This window comes from Palaemon carinicauda, chromosome 3 (genome assembly GCF_036898095.1).
Source record: "Palaemon carinicauda isolate YSFRI2023 chromosome 3, ASM3689809v2, whole genome shotgun sequence".
NCBI lineage: Eukaryota > Metazoa > Arthropoda > Malacostraca > Decapoda > Palaemonidae > Palaemon > Palaemon carinicauda.
This window is the reverse complement of record NC_090727.1, coordinates 151188603-151212039: the sequence shown is the minus strand read 5'-3', so window position 1 is coordinate 151212039 and position 23437 is coordinate 151188603. Positions and strand designations below refer to the sequence as shown.

General features: G+C 43.3%; 1 protein-coding gene across 2 annotated transcripts in view; it reads left to right on the top strand.

Annotated features, from left to right (window-relative positions):
• Positions 1–23437, top strand: part of LOC137638641 (cholesterol transporter ABCA5-like) — a 269061-nt gene that overhangs the window by 156703 nt on the left and 88921 nt on the right. For both annotated transcript variants that reach the window (XM_068370905.1, XM_068370904.1), the window contains exons 24-27: positions 3436–4056; positions 4264–4401; positions 4619–4822; positions 17754–17914. In XM_068370905.1, the coding sequence (XP_068227006.1) occupies positions 3436–4056; positions 4264–4401; positions 4619–4822; positions 17754–17914 (1124 nt within the window). The remainder of the gene's footprint in view (positions 1–3435; positions 4057–4263; positions 4402–4618; positions 4823–17753; positions 17915–23437) is intronic.

The window sequence follows — 23437 nt, the reverse complement described above, 5'->3', positions numbered from 1 at the left end:
CTGGCTGATCCTAGCAGACTCAGAGACAACCCTTCTTCGTCACCGAAACATGCTTCTCGAGTTTTGTCAGGATATGGGGGTCCTCATAAATCATGAGAAGTCATTACTGCAACCTTCTCAAAGGCTGGTATACCTCGATGTGATTATAGACACTGTCCAAGAGAAAGTCTTCCCATCGAACAGAAGAGTACACAGGCTGAAGGAAGTGGCCAAGCCCTTCCTCAGAAAAGAAGTTCTTCTGGCCTCTCGTTGGTCGAGTCTGTTAGGCCATCCAACCTCTCATCCATCTGGTCCAAATGGCCGCCTCAGGATAAGATCCCTGCAATGGCAGCTGAAGTCTGTGTGGAATCAACACTCCGACCCACCGGACACCCGAGTTCCCATAACTCAGGATCAGGTGACGAATTTGCATTGGTGGATGGCAGACGAGAATCTTCGACGAGGCCAGACTCTTCTCATTCCTCCTTCGGATTTGATGCTCTTCACAGATGCATCAAAAGAAGGGTAGGGGGCTCACCTGCTGCACCATACGATCTCCAGCCTTTGGTCAGAGTCAGAAAGGTACCAGCACATAAATCTAGAGATGAGAGCAGCTTACCTAGCTCTTCATCAGTTCCAACAGTTGCTGGTAGGTCACTGTGGTGTTGATGAGCGACAACACCACAGTATTGGCTTACATAAACAAACAGGGCGGGACCTTTTCGCAGCTTCTATGCCATCTTGCAGTAAAGATCCTCAGATGGTCAGAACATTCGGTGTCTATTAGCTCGCTTCATTCCCGGCAAGAGAAATGTGCCCGCGGACAATCTCAGCAGAGCGACTCAGATAGTAGGCTCCGAATGGTCTTTGAATCGTCAGATAGCCAACAAAGTCCTGACTTTGTGGGGTTCCCCTACTGTAGACCTGTTCGCAACATCTCTGAACAGCAAGCTTCTTCTGTATAGTTCTCCAGTTCTGGACCCTCAAGCTCTATGGCAAGATGCATTTCAACAGTGATGGGACAACATCGACGTGTACTGTACGCCTTTTCCTCATTTTGTCTGATGAGAAGACTGCTTAACAAGATCAGAGCATCCAAAGATCTAATAATGGCCTTTGTAGCTCCACTATGGCATCATGCAGAGTGGTTTCCAGACCTCCTGCAACCTCTAATAGATCTACCATGAGAGCTTCCTCCATGACCAGATCTACTCAAACAACCACACGCGAACATCTTCCACAGGGCAGTGCAATCGCTTTGACTTCGTGCCTGGAGACTATCCAGCGTCTCCTCTCTCAGAAAGGCTTTTCATGACAAGTTGGGGAGAGAATGTCCGGCTACTTGCGTAAGTCCTCAGCCTCAGTCTACCAAGCAAAAGGGAGAGAATTCTGTGGTTGGTGGCATGGAAGGAATATCTCTCCACTCAATGCCACTATTCCAGCAGTAATAGTGGAGTTCCTTGTATAACTTCAGGAGGAAAAGCTTCTTTCCGTCTCGGCAGTGAAAGGCTATCGCTCAGCCTTAAGCCTCGCCTTTAAGCTGAAAGGAGTTAACATTTCCTCATCGTTGGAGCTTTCTTTACTCATACGTAGTTATGAGATCACTTGCCCTCTATCAGAGATTAGGCCTCCTCCTTGGAACGTGCTTCGGGTCTTGAGATCCTTAAAATGACCTCCTTACGAACCTTTACGCCATGCAACTGACCAAAACCTCACTTTGAAGACGGCATTCTTGCTCACTTTAGCCTCGGCAAAGAGAGTCAGTGAACTTCATGGCCTCTCATATGACATTTCCCATTCAAGGGGATGGGAGGAAGTGACACTCAGCTTCGTCCCTGAGTTTATTGCTAAGACTCAAAATCTGGGGGTTACTGGACCATAGATTCGGGCCCTTTCAGATTGCGAGTCATCGTTCTGTAACCAATGACCCAGATCAGTTGTTACTATGCCTAGTGAGGAGTTTGAGATACTATCTTAAACACACTGCAGCAACACAGCCCCAACTAACACCTGTTTGTTAGCTCAGGGAGAGTAAAGAGTAGGATCACTAAGAACACGGGTTCCTCCTGGATCCGCCAAGTGATCGCTGACCTAGAGCCCATGATGACAGGAGAATCGGTACTTTCTTGGCATTCAAATGTATCTTCTCTGTGTTGCAAGTACTTCAAGCGGGTGTATAGAAAAGACAGACCACCTTCACAGCCCATTATCTAAAAGACGTGACTCACAGGAGACTCGATACGTTCTCTATCGGTCCTGTGGTGGCTGCTTAACAAGTGGTTTAAAAATACCTCAGGCTCCTTGATGGACAAGTAGCAGGTGGTTGAGGGCATTGGTTTCCCGGGTTAAGACTGGGATGAATGAGAGAATGTCTGGCTTTCCTTTCTTCGTCTTCCCCTCCCTTGGGATACAGCACCATGGGTCCCTCTGCAAGCTGGGCTTCAATCTCTGCAAGTAATTATCACTTCCCTTGTGTAGCCCAGTATAAGTTATGAATTTATATACTGTCCACGTCCCCATTGCTTTTTGCGAGGTAAGCAGTGGGATACGTCTTGTTTTTCCTATATAAACTCAGATGGTTCATACAAGACAATAAACCATTACTCTGCATTGGACAAGCCGCTATTATACTCACTTTGTATATTTTAGCAAGGTATCAAAGTTTTCCCTAGACCATAATTATATACTGTACTAGATAAAACTTGGTCAATGTCCATGCTAGAATTAGGACTTCCACCTACCTAAGAGTGAGTCATCCAAATAAATAACGGAAGGTTTGTTAGTATGGGATCAAATGACAAATTCGTAGATAATTTGTATTTTTCCCTTCTAATAGAAACCTGGAGTTATTTATATAAATTGGCCCGCCATCACCGGTTCCCCAGAAGTCCTGCCTGCAATCAAAAGTGACGTCTCTCACAGCTGTGAGAGTATATATAGAGGCGGCTGGGTACCCCCAGCCACCCCCAACTTACCCACTTAAGCAGTTAGGCAGGGTTGCCACTTAGCAATTAAAGTCTAATGGCTACCTTCTTGCTCTGCCGATAGATAATACAAATAAATAACTCCAGCTGTGTGTTAGCTAAGGAAAAATACAAATTATTTCCGAATTTGTCATATTCACTGCATTTCATATTATGGTACTGCACGGTTTAGATTAATTAAGCTGCTTATAAACTGTAATTTCCCTTCACATTTCTTTCATAAAAATTTTCTATGAAAGAAACCCCAAGAATTATTTGATATCTTTTGCAAAATAGCCAACAAACAATTAAATTAAAACTGATATCTGTAATGATGAGGATTTATTTGCATATTTTTCATATTTAAAGTTATACCTATCTATTTTATTATCAACTCTTGTATATCTTTTGTATAAAACTTTATTTACACATTGGTATTATAAGAGTATTGTAGGCTTAAAGCAAAACCAAATTATTTCATTTTTTTTTTCAGACAAAGATACGAGATCTCCTCCGATTAAATGGTGTTGGCTTCCACATGTATTTTCTCTCTGTATTGTGCGTGATGATGGTGATGTATATCATAAACTACATTGGGCTACTAATAATCATAGCTGCATTTAACCTCTCTTCGCTGACAGTTCCAGCTGCATTTGCTGTCATTGCTCTGCTATACTTGATGTACATGCCTTGTGCACTTTTATATTCATCTGTCTTTTGTTATATTTTTGACAAAAGTGAGACAGCCCGACAATTTTACCCAAGCATGGCCACCACAATTGGTTTTATTGGTTATACTGCTGTAGCTGTGGTTGATATGAAAATTGATAGCTTTTCAAGCGATGAGAATCCAGCTTTCTACACACACATCGCTCTGACAATCTTAATACCGCATTATATACCGTTTGGTATTTTATATTACGTAAACAGAGTTTATATAATTTGTTCAGCAGATCCTACATGTTCTATTCCTGAAGCTAGTGATTACTTGAACACTGAGATCATCATCATGTTTATTATGATTTTGGTTGACATTCCCCTGTATTACATCCTGCTGAGATTAGCAGATGCTCTTAAGCTGGGAGGAAATTGGAAGGAAGCCTTTTGGATAAAGGTGAGTCACATTTCCTTTTTTTTCCTTTTTTATATGTATGGTACATATAGATAATGAAAATTTTCTATATGTTAACCTCTTCTGTGGTATGTGATCTCTGCATTGTCTGAACTGTGAAAAATCCTTTGATATGGCTTGATATCTATAAATAAAGAATAATGAGTTATTCACTTAAGCTATTGTTATTAGACAGAAATTCCTTTCCAGGGGCCATCAAAAACAGTTCCAGATAGGGAGATGGGTATTGAGGCGCCTTCTGGGGAAGATGACGATGTGTGTTCAGAACGTGCGGTGGTGTCTCAAGCATTACGTGATGTAGGAGAGACGCCTCCTGTACTAATTTATGTGAGATACAATTTGGTTACATTTTGAAATATTGTGAAAAATACTCTTGATGAAATAAGTGATAAGTTTCTGATATTGTGGAATAACTTTATACAGAACATTTACCTACAAGTTATTTAGTGTACAAGGTTAGTCAAAAGAGTATTTTTTGGTGTTTTATGGAATAAATACAATATAAGGTTTAATTAAATTTTTACAACTGATTTTTCTTCCCTAGGATTTAGGCAAAGTCTATTTAAAAGGAAAAGAGAAGAATCCATTTAAACGCTCAAATGGAGATGACAGTAGTTTTGTAGCATTGAAGAGCGTTTCTTTGGAAGTCAAGTCAGGACAGGTTTTTGGCTTACTTGGTCCTAATGGTGCAGGGAAAACAACAACCCTACAGATAATGACTGCACAGGAAAGTCCCTCAAAAGGCCAGGTAAGTATTGCATAACCCAATTCTAAATCATTTCTATGAACCTGCCCGGGCATTTGAAGTTGGTTAGATTTTTATCTACCCTTAAACTAAAAATTTCCCATCTTCTTTCCTTGTAATAGCCCTGCCCCGCTAGTGTGGTATTGTTATCTTATGGCAGTGAAGTGCAATACTACTTCATGGGTAAACCATATCCCTTATCATTCAATTTTCTCATCAGGTACAAGTGCACAACTCTACTTGCACGCCAGATTGAGATTTTGGGTTATAGGAAGTTGTAGTAGAAACTTGTTAATTGTATACCACAGGGGCTTTTTTCTTCTGGCTTCTCCATGATTTCTTGCGAGGATGTCATAACAGCTATTAACAAGCTTGCAGGAAATGATGATAATTAGATTCATGAGATTTTTACTGATTTTTCTGCTAGTGCAAACACAAAAGGCCAGCGAATCATCAAGCAAAGGTGGCGATCCTAACTTAACCTGCCCTGCTTCAAATCCTAGGCTTACTCCTCAAGTTGTGCTTAGTGGATCTGGTCCACTAGTCAGTCACTGTTGGTATACAGTGCTTTATTGTCTAGTCAGTATCCTTTCCTTGAGCTTCGCTTTCTCAAATTACTTCAGGCCCTTATACAGTGCTGTATTGCAAAACCTAAGCATTGAGTGGACTGGTTAACTGTATATAACTCCTGGATTCTGAGATGGATGGCCTTTGAGGAAACTTATTGCAGAATTGTATCCAAATAGATTCGTCCAGGTAAGTGCTGATATTCTTATTCTCTTACGTCATTGAATGCTGCTACTTCTAAGACGAACTATGTGTACTTCGAAGCTTCCTAGTTTTTCTGTGGATGGTGAATAAATTGTTGTGCCAGGTGGGAAATAAGCTTTCTAATTATGCTTCCCATCTATTGTTAAGAAATTATCTTCTGCAAAAGTGTGCATTCATTTACAAAACAAATCACTTGCCCAACCTCATTATTGCCCTTAAACAAGCAAGTTCTCTCGAATTCATTATTGACGTTAACAACAAGACCTTGAATTGAGATTTTTCACATTTATTGACTAAAGAAATATATTCTTGGTTATAGAATAGAAAGTATAGTTGAAGTGTTATTTGCAGAATCTACAGAGTTTATTTCGATTCATGGCTGAAAAATTTGCATATTATTATTATAACTTGCTAAGCTACAACCCTTGTTGGAAAAGCAGGATGTTATAAGCCCATAGCCCCAATAGGGAAAATAGCCCAGTGAGGAAAGGAAACAAAGAAAAATAAACTTTGTTAAAAAACAGTAACAACATTAAAATTAATATTTCTTATATAAACTATAAAAACTTTAACAAAACAAGAGGAAGATAAATTAGGTAGAATAGTGTGCCTAAGTGTACCCTCAAGCAAGAGAACTCTACCCCAAGACAGTAGAAGACCATGGTACAGAGGCTATGGCACTACCCTAGAATAGAGAACAATGGTTTGATTTTGGAGTTTCCTTCTTCTTGAAGAGGTGCTCACCACAGCTAAAGTCTCTCTTCTACCCTTACCAAGAGGAAAGTACAGTAGCCACTGAACAATTACAGTACAGTGCAGTAGTTAACCCCTTGGGTGAAGAATAATTGTTTGGTAATCTCAATGTTATCAGGTGTATGAGTACAGAGGAGAAAAGGCCAGACTATTGGGTGTATGCGTAGGCAAAGGGAAAGTGAACCGTAACCAGAGAGAGGGATCCAATGTAGTACTATCTGGCCAGTCAAAGGACCCCACAACACTCTAGCGGTAGTATCTCAATGGGCGGCTGGTGCCCTGGCCAACCTACTACCACCTGGATCCTTATTTAACCTACTTAGATTAAAGTATTTTGGATGGGTCTCTGTAGGCTATTGCAGTATTTGTGAATTTTGTTGTTAAATGTTGGAGAAAGCTGTGCTCTGTGGTTGGGTTATATCTGATATGCAGAAACTCAATCTAATTTCTTCTCATATATTGGGGCCCATATTGGCTTAAGAAAGGATTGATAATGTAGCAGTTCAGGTAGCCTTTAGAACATAAAGTGATGCAATGAGGTAATTTTAATGTAGGCCTTCTTCCTGCTGTTCAGTAACTACTTCTCAAGTTTCTGTTTATATTACTCCTATGCAGTCTTATTTGAACAGTGTTAGGCCCTCTGGGTTTTGCTCAAAGAGACTGTCCAGTCAGTGCCAACAGGACTTATCAATCTTATAGAAGAACACAATGACGGTCCTACCCTATAGGCCTTGATAGGGGTCCTGATAAGGGGGAAATGCTTTCCAACTTTCATCAGTTTTGGGAAATTCTTCAACCCAATTTGTTAGTCCTATCCGTGGTAAAAGTGGAAGAGATAAAGAGGACATTTGAAGAATGGCTGCATAGTAATAGTGTAGAGAAGTATGTAAGATATAGAGAGAAAAATGTGGAAGTAAAGTGCAAGGTAACTGAGGCAAAGAGGGCGGCTGACCTGAGGTGGGGTCAGGGATTGGGTTGTTCATATGAAGAGAAAAAGAAGTAGTTTTGGAAAGAAGTGAAGAGAGTAAGGAAGGCTGGTTCGAGAATTGAAGATACAGTGAAAGATGGAATTGGAAGGTTGTTAAAAGGAGAGGAGGCAAGGAAAAGGTGGGCGGAATATTTTGAAAGTTTACTGAATGGTGAGGATAATAGGGAGGCAGATATAATTGCTGTTGCAGGTGTTGAGGTGCTGGTGATGGGAGATGAGAATGAGAGAGAGATTACAAGAGAGGAAGTGAGGAGAGCACTAGATGAAATGAGAGTAGGATAAGCATCTGGTATGGATGGTGTGAGAGTTGAGATGTTGAAGGAAGGGTGTGACTGTACTGGAATGGTTGGTGAGATTGTTTAATATGTGTTTTGTGTTATCAGTGGTACCAGTAGCTTGGGTTTATGCATGTATTGTACCACTATATAAGGGTAAGGGAGATGTGCATGGGTGTTGTAATTCAAGGGGTATTAGTTTGTTGAGGGTAGTTGGAAAATGTATGGTAGAGTATTGATTGATAGGATTAAGGATAAAAGAGAGAATGCAATCTGAGAAGTACAGGGTGGTTTTAAAAGCGGTAGGGGTTGTATGAATCAGATTTTTACAGTGAGGCAGATATGCAAGAAATATATATCAAAAGGTAAGGAGGTGTATGTTGCGTTTATGGATCTGGAGAAAGTGTATGAGAGAGTTGATAGGGAAGCAATGTGGAATGTGATGAGGTTATATGGAATTGGTGGAAGGTTATTGCAAGCAGTGAAAAGTTCCTACAAAGGTAGTAAAGCGTGTGTTAGGATAGGAAATGAAGTGAGCGATTGGGTTCCGGTGAGAGTGGGGCTGAGACAGGGAAGTGTGATGTTGCCATGGTTGTTTAACTTGTATGTTGATGGAATTGTGAGAGAAGTGAATGCTTGAGTGCTTGGACGAGGATTGAAACTGGTAGACAAGAATGACCATGAATGGGAGGTAAATCAGTTCATGTTCGCGGATGATGCTGTACTGGTTGCAGACGTGGAAGAGAAGCTTGACCGATTAGTGACAGAATTTGGAAGTGTGTGTGAGAGAAGGAAGTTGAGAGTTAATGTGGGTGAGAGTAAGGTTATGAGATGTATGGGAAGGGAAGGTGGTGCGAGGTTGAATGTCATGTTGAATGGAGAGTTACTTGAGGAGGTGGATCAGTTTAAGTACTTGGGGCCTGTTGTTGCAGCAAATGGTGGAGTGGAAGCAGATGTACGTCAGAGAGTGATGAAGGATGCAAAGCGTTGGGAGCAGTAAAGGGAGTGGTAAAAAATAGAGGGTTGGGCATGAATGTAAAGAGAGTTCTGTAGGAGAAAGTGATTGTACCAACTGTGATGTCTGGATCGGAGTTGTGGGGAATGAAAGTGACGGAGAGACAGAAATTGAATGTGTTTGAGATGAAGTGTCTAAGGAGTATGGCTTGTGTATCTGGAGTAGATAGGGTTAAGAGCGAAGTAGTGAGGGTGAAAACGGGTGTAAGAAATGAGTTAGCAGCTAGAGTGGATAGGAATGTGTTGAGGTGTTTTGGCCATGTTTAGAGAATGGAAAATGGCTGTACTGTATGCTAAAGAAGGTGATGAATGCAAGAGTTGATGGGAGAAGTACAAGAGGAAGGCCAAGGTTTGGGTGGATGGATGGAGTGAAGGAAGCTCTGGATGATAGGAGGATAGATGTGAGAGAGACAAGAGAGAGTGCTAGAAATAGGAATGAATGTCAAGCGATTGTGACACAGTTCCAGTAGGCCCTGCTGCTTCCTCCGGTCGCCTTGGATGACCGCGGAGGTAGCAGCAGTAGGGGATTCAGCGTTATGAAGCTTCATCTGTGGTGGATAACGGGGGAGGCTGGTCTGTGGCACCCTAGTAGTACCAGCCGAACTCGGTTGAGTCCCTTGTCTGGCTGGGAGGAACGTAGAGAGGAAAGGTCCCCTTTTTTTCATTTGTTTGATGTTGGCTACCCACCAAAATTGGTGGAAGTGCCTTGGTATATGTATGTGATCCTTGGTAAAAGAGGGTTATTGAATTCCTCTTGTCTTCAAATCCTTCCTTGTCCTAAGTATCCTTTCCATTTCCAACTCATCTAAACAATTCAGCCAAGCCAAAGCTCTCCTTTTGAAATTTCAGATTACAAAACTTTCAGAGAAAAATGTGATAGAGGAGGGTTTAGATTCCTCCCAGTGATTTACAGTAGGTTGCTCCTAGTACCCAAGGCCTGTGGGAGTGGGGATGGAGGTCAGTTTTGAATGTCTTTATTCTAAACAGGTACAGTAGACCCCCGCCATACGACATTAATCCGTTCCGGAGTTGGTATCGTATAGTGAAAATGTCGTATGGTGGGCAATAGAATAGCTAATGCGTGCAAAACCCCAGGTAAAAACATCAAAATTTTATATACATATTAAAAATTAGTAACAAAATAGTATAGTAAGTACTGTACTACAGTTTTTCAATATTAAACTTAGCCGGTGATCATATAGCTGTCAGCTCTGCTGCCCGACAGAAAAACCTAAGGACAAAATACGCCAGCGATCGCTATACAGGTGGGGGTGTACATCAACTGCGCCATCTGTCGAGCAGGTACTCAAGTACTCCATGTCAACACAGAACCAATTTTCTCTCTGTCGTGCCACTGGCAAGACCTACTAAATACGCTGTTACTAACTGGATTTGTTTTCACAACTATTTGGTGAAGTACACTATTCCAGTTTTGAGCTTTCGCTATGCAGGGATTTTATCTTCATCTCAAAACTTGAACTCGTTTTGGATAGATTTAATTATGGTGACAAAGAGAGTATGGACTCTCTTTCACTTTTAAATGGCCGACCCTTCCCTTAGACGGAAGTGTGTTTAGGTTTTTAGTAATTTTGCTTAACACGTTATAGATCTATATATTTTATATCTCTCCGCCTTTATTAGGCCTCTTCGATTAACTTTCCATTTATTATAAACATATAAAAATAAATTTTTATGTTTTGTTTATATGCGACCTTTCCTGATAGTAGGCGGTCCTAACTTGGAACCGAAGTTAATCAACGTTGAGCCCGTTATATCGTATTTAGCCTTTAAAGAATTTAAAACTTTTTAAATTTAATGTTTTATGAAAGAATTTCTTTGATAGTCTCGTACTGTTTTCCAAGATGAACTAACGTTTAGTTTTTTAGACTACGCAGTTGTTGACGTTCAGGACGTTCAACATGCGCTCTATCGTTACGATAGAGAGAGAGTGTATCACGGTTTCACTTTGCAGTAAGAGTAAACCGATTCTGACGTTTCGTTCATTCTTTCTTAGCTTAAATGGTTTAAATTCTAAATTAAAGGAACTTTTTATTTGGAAAACCTTTCAGTTTTTTCCTTTAGCCAAATAACATGTTTTGACGATATATAATTGGGCTCCAATCTCAGGTGCGAAATCAAGAGAGAAAGAGAGAGAGAGATAGAGACGGAGGGAGAGAGAGGAGAAAAAACGTTCCGTTCAAGCGGGTAACGTTGTTCTCGTGTTACTCTCCTCCCTAGTCGCTGTACGGGGAAGAAGGTAAAACGTTTCTAGGGTTTTATTCTTGTCCCCAGGCTATGTGCGGTGAGAGATTGTAAACGTAGTTTATTTGAACTAGTGTTTAGTGTCTTTCCCAGCCACTGAATTCTTTATCTTTATATATGTTTTCTGTTGCATTATACGACTGTTTTCGCAATTACTACCTTTTAATGAAGGGTAGGATTGCGTGTTTCAGGTAGAAATCAGTAAAAGTTTCGATTTCAGTGAAATAAGTGCAAAACAGAAAATCGAAGTGATAAAGTGATATGCGCAAAGTGTTACAGTGTTGCGTCCGAGGGTTCGTCTGTTCGTGCCTGTCGTTCACCTAGTCCGGGACCTCTTGCAAGCTCCCAAGCCCAGGGGAGAAGTAATGTCGAACGACTTATGGGTTCGTCAGGCCTTGATCAACGAACAGACGTTTTCCCTCCGTGGTTTCGGGCGTATCTACCCAAGATCGCCCCACCCACACAAAGACGAGAGAGCCCATTTACTTCTCGTCTGCGGAAGAGGTTTCTCGTAAGAAACCTTGGACCAAGGTCTCGCAGCTTATTAAGCGCAAGTCGGTCCCTTCCGCGCAAGTCCAACGGCCCAGGTGTAGCCACTGGGTCAGTTCGGACTCGCTGCAGTCTTCCGATGACTGCACACCTCCTAAGAGAGGCAAAGCGGTACCGCAACAGGCAGTAACACCGTCTGTTGCCGCACCTGCTGCTGTAGACCCTAAGTGGTCTTTGCTACAGTCTATGCAGACACAGTTAGCATCTTTTATGCAGGAGTATCGTGCGGAGAAGGTTGACGCTGCACCCGTTAGCCTACAACCAACCACGGTTGTGCGTACAGTAGACGCTGACGCTACCTGCTCCCGCACTCCGCCTGTGAGAGTTCCACCACCCATGCGCAGTGTACCCTGCCAGCCGCACGTTGACGTTCACAGACGCACGCTACCCTCCGTTGACGTTCGCGAGTTACCACAACAACAGGAGGGTGGAGTTAAGTTGATTTGTTTTGACGCTGTGCTTCAACCTCCGCAACCCACTGTGGTTACCGCTACTCGCCCGCAGCAGACTAGTCAGTCAGGAGTAGAGGCTTCCCCACACAGCTATGGTTGTTGCCAGCTCACAGACTGTCAAGCAGTTACATGACGTTGCCTTCTGGTCTGCTACTAATGCACCAGTGCTGTATGTCCTCACGCACCTGTTGTGGTTGACAGTTCAGTTTTTGACAGTTCACAGACTGTCAAGCAGTTACATAACGTTGCCTTCTGGTCTGCAGCTAATGCACCAGTGAGACCCTCACTGAGATAACCTAGCTTTTCTCGGACAAGGTTCCTGTAGATGAGAAAGTGCTGTTCTCCCTCCTACTGATATTCCTTTGAGGACTCTGTCATTTGGAGAGGAGCCTTAAGCTGCTTAGCCTCCTATGGACTTTAATTAAATCATGATGATTTTTTTAAGGATCTTCGTCCGGATCTTGTAACTGCTGCTCCTTGTTCGCCTAACGTCAGAACTTACACTAGGCCTAGCTACTTCGAAGCCGTTGTTGTTAAGCTAGTGCTCTCTCGCTCTCCTAGAGAGCGTTACGTTGGCTAGGCGACTGGTTTTTGCACCAGGAGGAGTTTTAGGGATACAGCCTTTGATTTCCCTTCTTTTAAACTGGCTTATAGAGCGAGAGTCTGATAGGACACGAGAGAAGTTCTCGGCTTGGGAGTTCATGCCTCTGCCCAGGTAGACTTCTCAATTCTGGTAGACTCGCCCTGGCGCCTAGCCAGGAGACGCTCCAAGTTGTTTACAGGTCAACTTCTCAACTTTTGTCGAGCTTTTGAAGTTTTGCTGTACTATTATGTCACACATAACAAGGCTTCCAGGGATGGTAAATGGTTCCGCCTCAGTCGCTAACCCCGTCTGTTGCCACACCTGCTCCCGTAGACCCTAAATGGGCTTTGCTGCAAGACATGCAGTCCAAGCTTGTGTCCTTGATAGAGGACTTAAATACGGAGAAGAACCTTCTGGCCAACAACCTTCCAACCGGTTGGTTGTGCGCCCTATTGACGCTGAGGTATCCTACTCGCGTCTGCCAGTTGAGGTGGTTCCTCCACCGATGCGACCCAGTGTGGGTTGCCAGTCGCACGTTGACGTTAAGCGATGCTCGGAGGTGGTTGTTGACGTTCAGTGTGTCACTAGGAAGACGTTCAACAACCAGCAGAGGTGACTTGTTGTGACGCAGTGCGTCAACCTCAGCAACCCGGTAGGGTGTTGACTGCACAACCCAGACAGTCTAGACAGTTTCGGGTTGACGCTGTACTTCCTCGCGCACCCATGGTTGTTGACAGTTCACAGACTGTGCAGCAGTACCATGATATTGCGTCCGGCTCCGTCACGCATCCACCAGTGCGACCGGATTCAGCGAGTCAGACGTTGCCCACTCCGTTGCCGTTTCCTCATCAGTTTCGGATGAGGAACCCTCTGATGAGGACGTTGCTGAACAAGACGATCAACCCCCAGCCCTGCTATCCATCCAGAAGATGCTGAAGAAGGAACGCTGCCCAGTCAGGCTGTGGATGAGTCTGGTAGGGACACTGTCATCCGTGGATCAATTTGTGTCACTAGGAAGACTACACCTCCATCCTCTTCTATACCATCTAGCTTTTCACTGGAAAAAGGACAAGACGCTAGAAGCGGTCTCGATCCCGGTTTCCGGAAAGATAAAGTCTGGTCTGACTTGGTGAAAGGACTTTATCAACCTTAGAGAGGGTCTTCCCCTGACTGTTCAGACTCCCAACCACGTTCTCTTCTCGGACGCATCGGACATAGGCTGGGGTGCGACATTAGACGGTAGGGAATGCTCGGGATTATGGAACTCGAGTCAAAGGACAATGCATTTCAACTGCAAGAAGCTACTGGCAGTACGTCTGACCTGGAAAAGCTTCAGGTCTCTCCTTCAAGGCAAAGTGGTGGAGGTGAACTCGGACAACACCACGGCTTTGGCGTACATCTCCAAGCAAGGAGGGACCTACTCTCTGACATGGTACGAGATCGCAAGGGACCTCCTCACCTGGTCAAAAGGTCTAGACATTTCACTAGTAACGAGGTTCATCCAAGGCAACTTGAATGTCATGGCAGATTGTCTCAGTCGGAAGGGACAAATAATTCCAACAGAATGGACCCTCCACAAGGATGTATGCAAGAGACTTTGGGCCACCTGGGGCCAGCCAACCATAGATCTCTTCGCAACCTCGATGACCAAGAGGCTCCCAATATTTTGCTCACCAATCCCGGACCCAGCAGCAGTTCATATAGATGCCTTTCTACTAGATTGGTCACATCTAGATCTATATGCATTCCCTCCGTTCAAGATTGTCAACAAGGTACTGCAGAAGTTCGCCTCTCACGAAGGGACAAGGTTGACGCTAGTTGCTTCCCTCTGGCCCGCGAGAGAATGGCTCACCGAGGTACTTCGATGGCTAGTAGACGTTCCCTGAACACTTCCCCTAAGGGTGGACCTTCTACGTCAGCCACGCGTAAAGAAGGTACACCAAGGCCTCCTCCACGCTCTTCGTCTGACTGCCTTCAGACTATCGAAAGACTCTCGAGAGCTAGAGGCTTTTCGAAGGAGGCAACCAGAGCGATTGCTAGAGCAAGGAGAACATCCACCCTTAGAGTCTACCAATCGAAGTGGGAAATCTTCCGAAACTGGTGCAAGCCAGTATCCGTATCCTCGACCAGTACCTCTGTAACTCAAATAGCTGACTTTCTCTTATATCTGAGGAAAGAACGATCTCTTTCAGCTCCCACTATCAAGGGTTACAGAAGCATGTTGGCATCAGTCTTCCGTCACAGAGGCTTAGATCTTTCCAACAATAAAGATCTACAGGACCTCCTTAAGTCTTTTGAGACCACGAAGGAGCGTCGTTTGGTTACACCTGGTTGGAATTTAGACGTGGTACTAAGATTCCTTATGTCAGACAGGTTCGAACCGCTACAATCAGCCTCCCTGAAAGATCTCACCTTAAAGACTCTTTTCCTGATATGCTTAGCCACAGCTAAAAGAGTCAGTGAGATTCATGCCTTCAGCAAGAACATCGGATTCTCATCCGAAACGGCTACATGTTCTACAACTTGGTTTTCTAGCCAAACACGAGCTGCCTTCTCGGCCTTGACCAATATCGTTCGATATTCCAAACTTATCGTATGGTTGGAAATGAACTAGAAAGAGTCTTATGTCCTGTAAGAGCTCTTAAGTTCTATTTAAAAACCTTTACGAGGCCCGTCTGAAGCTTTATGGTGTTCAGTTAAGAATCCATCTTTGCCTATGTCAAAGAATGCTTTATCCTATTTTATCAGACTGTTAATACGAGAAGCTCATTCCCATCTGAATGAGGAAGACCAAGCTTTGCTGAAGGTAAGGACACACGAAGTTAGAGCTGTCGCAACTTCCGTGGCCTTTAAACAAAATAGATCTCTGCAAAGTATATTCGACGCAACCTATTGGAAAAGCAAATCAGTGTTCGCGTCTTTTTATCTTAAGAATGTCCAGTCTCTTTACGAGAACTGCTACACTCTGGGACCATTCGTAGCAACGAGTGCAGTAGTGGGTGAGGGCTCAACCACTACAATTCCCTAATTCCATAACCTTTTTTAATCTTTCTCTTGAAATGTTTTATTATTGTTTTTGGGTTGTCCGGAAGGATAAGAAGCCTTTCGCATCCTACTTGATTTGGCGGGTGGTCAAAGTCATTTCTTGAGAAGCGCCTAGATTAGAGGTTTTGATGAGGTCCTTTAGTATGGGTTGCAACCCTTCATACTTCAGCTCCTAGGAGTCGCTCAACATCCTATGAGGATCGCGAGGCTCAGTAAGGAAGACGTACTTAAAAAGGCAGAGTAATTGTTCAAGTCGACTTCCTTACCAGGTACTTATTTATTTTATGTTTGTTATTTTGAATAACTGCTAAAATGAAATACAAAATACTTAGCTCATAATAATGTCAACATGTAATGCTGGTCTCTACCCACCCCCCTGGGTGTGAATCAGCTATATGATCACCGGCTAAGTTTAATATTGAAAAATGTTATTTTCATTAGTAAAATAAATTTTTGAATATACTTACCCGGTGATCATAGATTAAAGGACCCTCCCTTCCTCCCCAATAGAGACCCAGTGGGCCGAGGAGAAAATTGGTTCTGTGTTGACATGGAGTACTTGAGTACCTGCTCGACAGATGGCGCAGTTGATGTACACCCCCACCTGTATAGCGATCGCTGGTGTATTTTGTCCTTAGGTTTTTCTGTCGGGCAGCAGAGCTGACAGCTATATGATCACCGGGTAAGTATATTCAAAAATTTATTTTACTAATGAAAATAACATATTTATATATAATATACATGTACTGTACAGTATAAAATTAAATAACATTATAAATGAAAATTATATACAGTACTGTATTAACAAAGAAATCTAAAAAATAACTAAACTATACAAACCCGATTCCTTGAGGTTTCACTTCCTGCCTCAACCACCCCACAAGCCCTAAATGAGTGTCAAAGTGGCTACTCAGTGTGCTAGCTGGGGGCAGGGCTTCCTCACCACCCGCCTGTAACTACCGACATCTCGTTATAAATTTTATCAACCGAAGTTCTAGCTAAGCTGAAAGCATACTCCTATTTAAGGGCTCAGGTTTGTAAGAAAAATATAAATTATTTCAAAAATTTGTGATTTTAAGACTTGGAGTTTACCGCAATGTTTTCACATCCTTTTGAGATAAGATGAAAGTATTTCATCAGAAAACAGATTTCTTTGGTTAGTAAGAATTGTTCAGTATTATTTGGATAAAAGTAAGGACAAAAGATGCAGTGTTTCTAATTTGTTTTGTGGGATTAGGGTCTCAAATTGTAATGTCAAAAATTACAATGTCATTTCTTATTAAAAGTTTGGTCATAGAAGCTCACAAAAAATTGGTTCCAAATCTATTAAAAGCCTTGAAGGGTCAGGTCCACAGTATAACTCAGGCAACATTCTTTAACTTTTACTTGAATATTTGATTTGAAAGAGTCAGCAGCAGCTCAATGGTGTACCAAGTTGCTTTTGCTAAACTAATTATTTTAGAGAATCCTGGTTTGCTTATTGAGATTGTTGGCCTCTTTCCCTTTGTATTGGCTGCTGGGGATAAGGTCTAAAAAGAATTTAGAGTTCAGTGAAATTATATTTTTCTTACAAGAAAATCTAGTTTTGTTACATGGTAGGGATTATTTAAATAGGTAATTACAATGATCATTTAGAGACAATCTAGTCTTGTATCTCTATTAACTTAAGAAAGCTATCTGCAGTGGGGTACTTCAAACTGTAGTTTAAGATAGTTTATTAAAAAGAATCTAGACCACGTGATTCTAGAATTTTAATTATTCTATACTATTCAACTTTGTAAATAACCTCTCTCTTTCCTTCACTGGAGTCCCACCTCCACCAGAGTGTAGGGTTTAGCAGCATGAACATCAGGGGAGGTTCATAAAACTAAATGGAATTTTAATAATAGCATTTATTATTTCTATACTCACCTGATATTCATATACATGTCCACCCTTCTCCCAACTGACATGGTGTCGAGAGGGTAGGGAATAGTTTTTCCTTTGAAACAGAAATAACTCAGACTGGTGTGTTACTGCTTTGTTTCTTACCATGAACTGCTAGACTGTTTCATTACTTTTACTAGAGGAATGTCTATTGAAAGGAAAGAAAATGGAAACTAATTTTAAAATTTTTAAAAATCTTATTGGTAAATGTTGAATGAACTGAGTTTCTTGAGAAGCTATTAAACAGGTGAGCATAGAAATAAGAAATTGTAGAATTTAAATTATATTTTTTTGCTAAAAATCTTGTTCATCATAGGTGCGAATTTGTGGGACAGATGTTACTTCTAGTCTATCGGAGGTGTTCAGTAACCTTGGGTACTGTCCTCAACATGATTCACTGTGGAAAAATATAACTGTTGCTGAACACATAGCATGTTTTGCTTCTGTCAGAGGAGTGCAAAAGAACCAAGTAAAGCTGTGAGTATAATGCTTTTCAAGTTAGTGATGAGGATATCAAATTACTTTATTTTTGTTTGCTATTTAAAGATAGATAAAGTTTTTAGTATTAAATTCATTTACTCATTGCAGTACTTACCCAGGTTTCAATGTGCTGTACATTTTGTAAGTGCAGCATGGTTAAATCACAAAATTAGAGGACTAGTACAGTTATAGGGTTGTATGACCAGCTCTCCTATCTTATACTTCAAAAACTGGCCATACACCAAATGATAAGTATTTAAATAATGTATTTTATTTTAAAAATTCTGTTTCTGGGCTTGAACCTGTGCCGGCCAGTGAATAAGCTCCTATTAGCACTTATTCTTAGGTAATTTACTGCTAAATATACCAGAGAAAAAATGTAAAGGAGTGCTAGGTTAACTAGCTCGCTCACCTATTGGTGTCGGTATAGAATTGGGCGTATAATCCAGAGGTCCCGCACTATTTAGATTCATCCACGACAAAGACCCCAATAGAGGAGAGCCGTTCAACCTCACTCGGCACCACCAACTCTGCATCCGCTCAGAACCCAACTCCTTTTTAGCACGCCTGTGTGGTAACCCGCTTGTTTGTGCTCTCGTGTTTTGCCTTATTTTTCACTGGATTATGGCTTCTTCATCGGTTTCCCAGGAGACACCGTCTAAGTTAAGTACCAAGCTATGTTTTGCTGTGTTTTGAGCAATCTAGATCGTTTAATATTTAAATTATAGGAGTTTATTCTCTTCGATCATATCGGTCTTGCTCGATTCCGCTTACGGTTGGTACTCCTGTTTTGAGAGCTTTTAGTTTCACTCGCGGTGTTACTAAGTGTATTATTTTTATTATTAATTAAAACTTTTTATATGTTTTATTGTGGATATTCATTATTTAGCGTTTAGAACCCTTGTGGTTCATATTTAGGGCCGATATCAAGTTACGTATCGTAGATGGCTTGCCGACCTTCGTTACTGGGTGGCAATTTTTATTATATAAGCCATCAGGTTGTTGTCCTTTGGGATTTATTTATTATGTTGCATGCCTTGCCCTAATTTTTTATGTGTATATTTATATATTTTTCAACGCTATTACTTTTATAATGAATATTTGTGCTTATTACTCCGTATGATCTGTTTTGGTAGTGTTTGGGGATCGTCAGTTGGTAGCCCTGCTGCTCCGTATCACGTGATCCTCCCCCAAGCTCCCCCTCTCGCTAGGTTGGTGGCTAGGCTTCTCTCCCCCCTCCCCTAGGGGACCGTTGCCTTCCCTCCTTTTAGAGGGGGTAGTTCAGTGTTTATGGACTTTGTCCTCCGGGTGTCCCGGCGGTTTCGTCTCTGTCTAGACGGGTTGGCCACCGGTCAACAGAGTAGGATCCCGGTGCACCCTATTTTATATTCACCTATCACACTTTTATTATGTTATACGAAACCCTCCGGGTTCTGTTGGCGGTTCTTATCTACAGTTCCGCCCCCCTCTTAATTTATAACAGTTCCTATGATTATATATGATTATATATGACAGATCACTATCCCGGAGTTCCTATATATATTGGTTTATGGATGTACTTTTATTTCCCGGCCCGGGGCTTAACCTCGCTCCGGGAAATCAGACACCATGTGTCTTAATTCTTTGTTGCATCCTTCTTTATGATCCCGGCTCGACCGGAATGGATAGCTATACTCTAGTCTTAAGTTAGACTTATGTTTAGGCCCGGGTCCTCCGGACCCGCCCCTACTTAAGATTATTACAGTTAAGCTCTAGTCTTAAGTTAGACTTATGTTTAGTCCCGGGTCCTCCGGACCCGCCCCTACTTAAGAGAATTACAGTTTCTCATATACTATTCTTTTTATAGATGGTGCATTGTCAGACGACGGCCTGTGCGGCTGTTCTTCACCAGCCTTGTGGCCATACTGTATGTAGGTCTCACGCCCTCTGCGGAGTTCAGCTGGAAGACATCGTGGTCTGGCACCCTGATAACTGTATGGTCTGTTTTGACCTCATCACCACCCTCGGATCTGATTCGGTGAGTCCCGTTGGCTATGTTGTCTTTCTAATTATTTTACCTTTTTTTGGTATACATACACTATTTAGTAAGATTTCTATGGTCTTGAAGGACCGCCGGGAATCTTCCTTTCTGTAATTCCCAATATTATTTCAGGCATCCCCGGAGCAGAAGACTGCGGCTCGGGCCACACTGAAAGTGTGGGTTGGGGGATTTGCCCGAAACGTGAAATCTAAACAGCCTTACGTCCTATCTGAAGACTACTGTGCCATGATCTACCCTAATGCCAAGTCTTCAGCCGCTGTGGCTAGGCATGTTGCGGCACCCATCATTGCCGACATTGATGCCACTATAGCGGGATTCATCGACCAGGAACAAGATCCGTTGGATGCCCCCGGAGATCTGGAAGACAATGTTGCCTCCTTGAACTTGGATGTTGAACCTATGTTGTTGGATGATCCGGATGCAGGTAGGGTGGTAAGTGAGGCAGGTGTTACCGGCGCTGAGATTCCTATCCTCAGCCCCGCTCTTTCTTCTTCATCTGATCTCTCTTCTTTCCATGGTTTTTCTGGGGACCGTGATTCGTCTCATCGATCACACCCGGTTCCCCCCAAAGATAAGTCTATATCTAGAACTTTGCCAAAAGCTCGTAAGCCCCACAAGGCTTCCCATAGTTCCAAGTCAAATACAAACCCGTCATCTAAGGCTTCCGGCTCCTCCTCTAAGTCTCACGACCCGGGAGTACAATCCGCCACTTCTGCTCCTAGCCCGGGCCTTTCCGAATCAGCCATGCTTCGCATTGTGTCGGAGATGCAGTCTAAGATTGTGTCGGAAATGCAGGCCAAGATGGACACGATGTTCTCTAACATTGGTCAGAGACTTGGGGCATTAGAGCAGGGTGCTCCGGAGCGAGTTCAAAGCTCTCTCATCCCGGATGCCTCTAAGCTTCCGCCGTTTACCAAGAATAACCCTTGGCGCATGGCTCTTCATTCCCCATTCTCAGACGGGATGTTAACATTGGAAGGTCTTGGTACTCGTCCACTAGAGGACTTTGAATTCTTTCCTCCTGGTCTAGCATTTCCATTTCATGGTTATGCCAGGCTTACCGAGGAAGCTCTGGTTCGGCTGGATAAGGTCCCCAAAGAGACTGTCATTTTCCCAAAGGAACAAGCCCAATCTGTTTGGGCTAGGTTTCTGAATGATATTGGTTGCACCAATACCATGTTGACGCCTCATAAAAGTTCGTTCACAATGTTCTTAATGGACAAGAATACCGTGACTCCATGCGTCAATAAGGTTGCAGAACTGGCTTTTCAATATGCTCTGGAGGAGAAGCCCTTGCCTCCCATCCGAGAGGTAGATCCGATCTCCCTCCTTCTTCCTTCAGGTAATGAGTGTTGGGACAATGTCAATACCACCTTTACTTCTGGCAAGCTAACAGGGGACTGTGCGTCAGTAATGTTTAGTGAACGGCTTCCCCGTCTCCCGGAATCCCTTATTAAACAGGAGTATGATTCCCGCCTACGTGTTGGTCGAACTTTGAACTTGGCCACGTCTACGGAGTCGATAGCCTTAACTTATGATACTGAGAGTATCTTTAAGTCTCTTAATAAGGCTACTTTGCAGTCGTTATATTTTGACTTGTATGACTTTGCTCTGGCTAAACGTAGGTGCCGCAAACACGTCCTGGCTGAGGCGACTATTAGGCACGAGCCGAATAAACTTATCCGGTCCTCTTGTTGGGGTCCAAATCTTTTCCCTGAGGATCTTGTGGAGGAAGTCTTGGCAGAGGCTACTAGAGTTAATCAGAGCCTTAAAGCCCGTTGGGGTTTGACTCCTAAGCGGAAATATGATCCCGCAAGTTACCAAGCCCGGGGTAGGAAGAGGCTCCGCCCGTATACCTCCACTCAGTTCCGGCAACAGCAGAGTAGCTCGTCCGTTTTCCGGCAGCCTCTTCCTCCATCTCCTGCTGTTCCTGCACAGCCTTCCACTTCTCAGGTTCCTTCTTCGGACGACTATGTCACCGTTCTGCTCCCTAAGAGCCAGCTTCCCGGTGCCTCCACCACCTCTCCAGCCTTTAACCAATCTTATGAGGCTCAAGGCTCTTCCCAGGGTTATAACAGAGGTAGAGGCTACCACCGTGGTTCACACCAGAACAGAGGTAAAGGTAGATTCTTTCGCAAGGGAAAGAACTTCCGAGGCGGACGTGGAGGCAACTCCTCAAGCCAATACTGAGATGCAGCGGGTAGGGGGGAGGCTTTATGCCTTCCGCAACAAATGGAGGTTCAGTCCCTGGGCTTTCAGTATCATCTCCAAGGGACTTGGGTGGAGTTGGATTCAAGGACCTCCTCCACCGAACAGATTTCTTCAGCATTCCACTCCGGACCTAGTCGAATTTGTCCAGGACCTGTTACAAAAGAACGCCATACAAGAAACGAAACACCTGAAGTTTCAGGGTCGGCTGTTCAGTGTCCCGAAGAAGGATTCGGACAAGAGAAGAGTGATTCTAGACCTATCCCTTCTCAACTTGTCCATTCAATGCAACAAGTTTCGAATGCTTACCGTCTCGCAGGTGCGGACCTTACTTCCCCGTGGGGCCGTCACCACCTCTATCGATCTTACAGACGCCTATTATCACGTCCCGATAGCGAGACACTTCCGTCCGTATCTAGGCTTCCGCCTGGGAAACAAAAATTACTCCTTCAAGGTGATGCCTTTCGGGCTCAACATCGCCCCAAGGATCTTCACAAAGTTAGCAGAAGTTGCTGTTCAGGAACTCAGAAATCAAGGGATTCAAGTAGTAGCCTATCTGGACGACTGGCTCATTTGAGCAGACACCTCCCAAAATTGCCTAAAAGCCACTCACAGAGTCATCCAATACCTTCAATCTCTAGGCTTCCAGATCAACTTCAAGAAGTCCCGTCTTCTTCCGAAATCAAAGTTCCAATGGCTCGGCCTGCAATGGGATCTTATATCTCACACTCTGTGTCTTCCCAAACCCAAGAGGTTAGAGATTGCAATGAACACCAAACGCTTTCTCAAAGACAAAGTAAGTTCCAGACGACTCCAAGAGAGGATCCTAGGGTCCCTTCAATTTGCTTCAGTGACGGATCTACTTCTGAAAGCAAAATTGAAAGATATCAATCGTGTCTGGCGTTCGAGGGCGAACCGGAAGCTCCGGGACAGGAAAGTCCGCCTTCCTCCCATTCTCCGGGAAAGACTTCTACCTTGGACAAGGGCCAACAATCTGTCAAAGTCAGTTCCCCTTCGATTTCCGCCTCCGAAGTTAATCATTCACACGGACGCATCCCTATCAGGTTGGGGAGGCTATTCTCAGCTCAGGAAAGTTCAAGGTCTTTGGTCTCCCTTATTCCGCCAATTCCACATCAATGTGCTGGAGGCTATGGCAGTTCTTCTAACCCTGAAACGTCTCGCTCCATCCAGGAGACAACACCTTCGTCTGGTTCTCGACAGCGAAGTGGTGGTCCGCTGCCTCAACAGAGGCGGATCAAAATCAGGGCCTC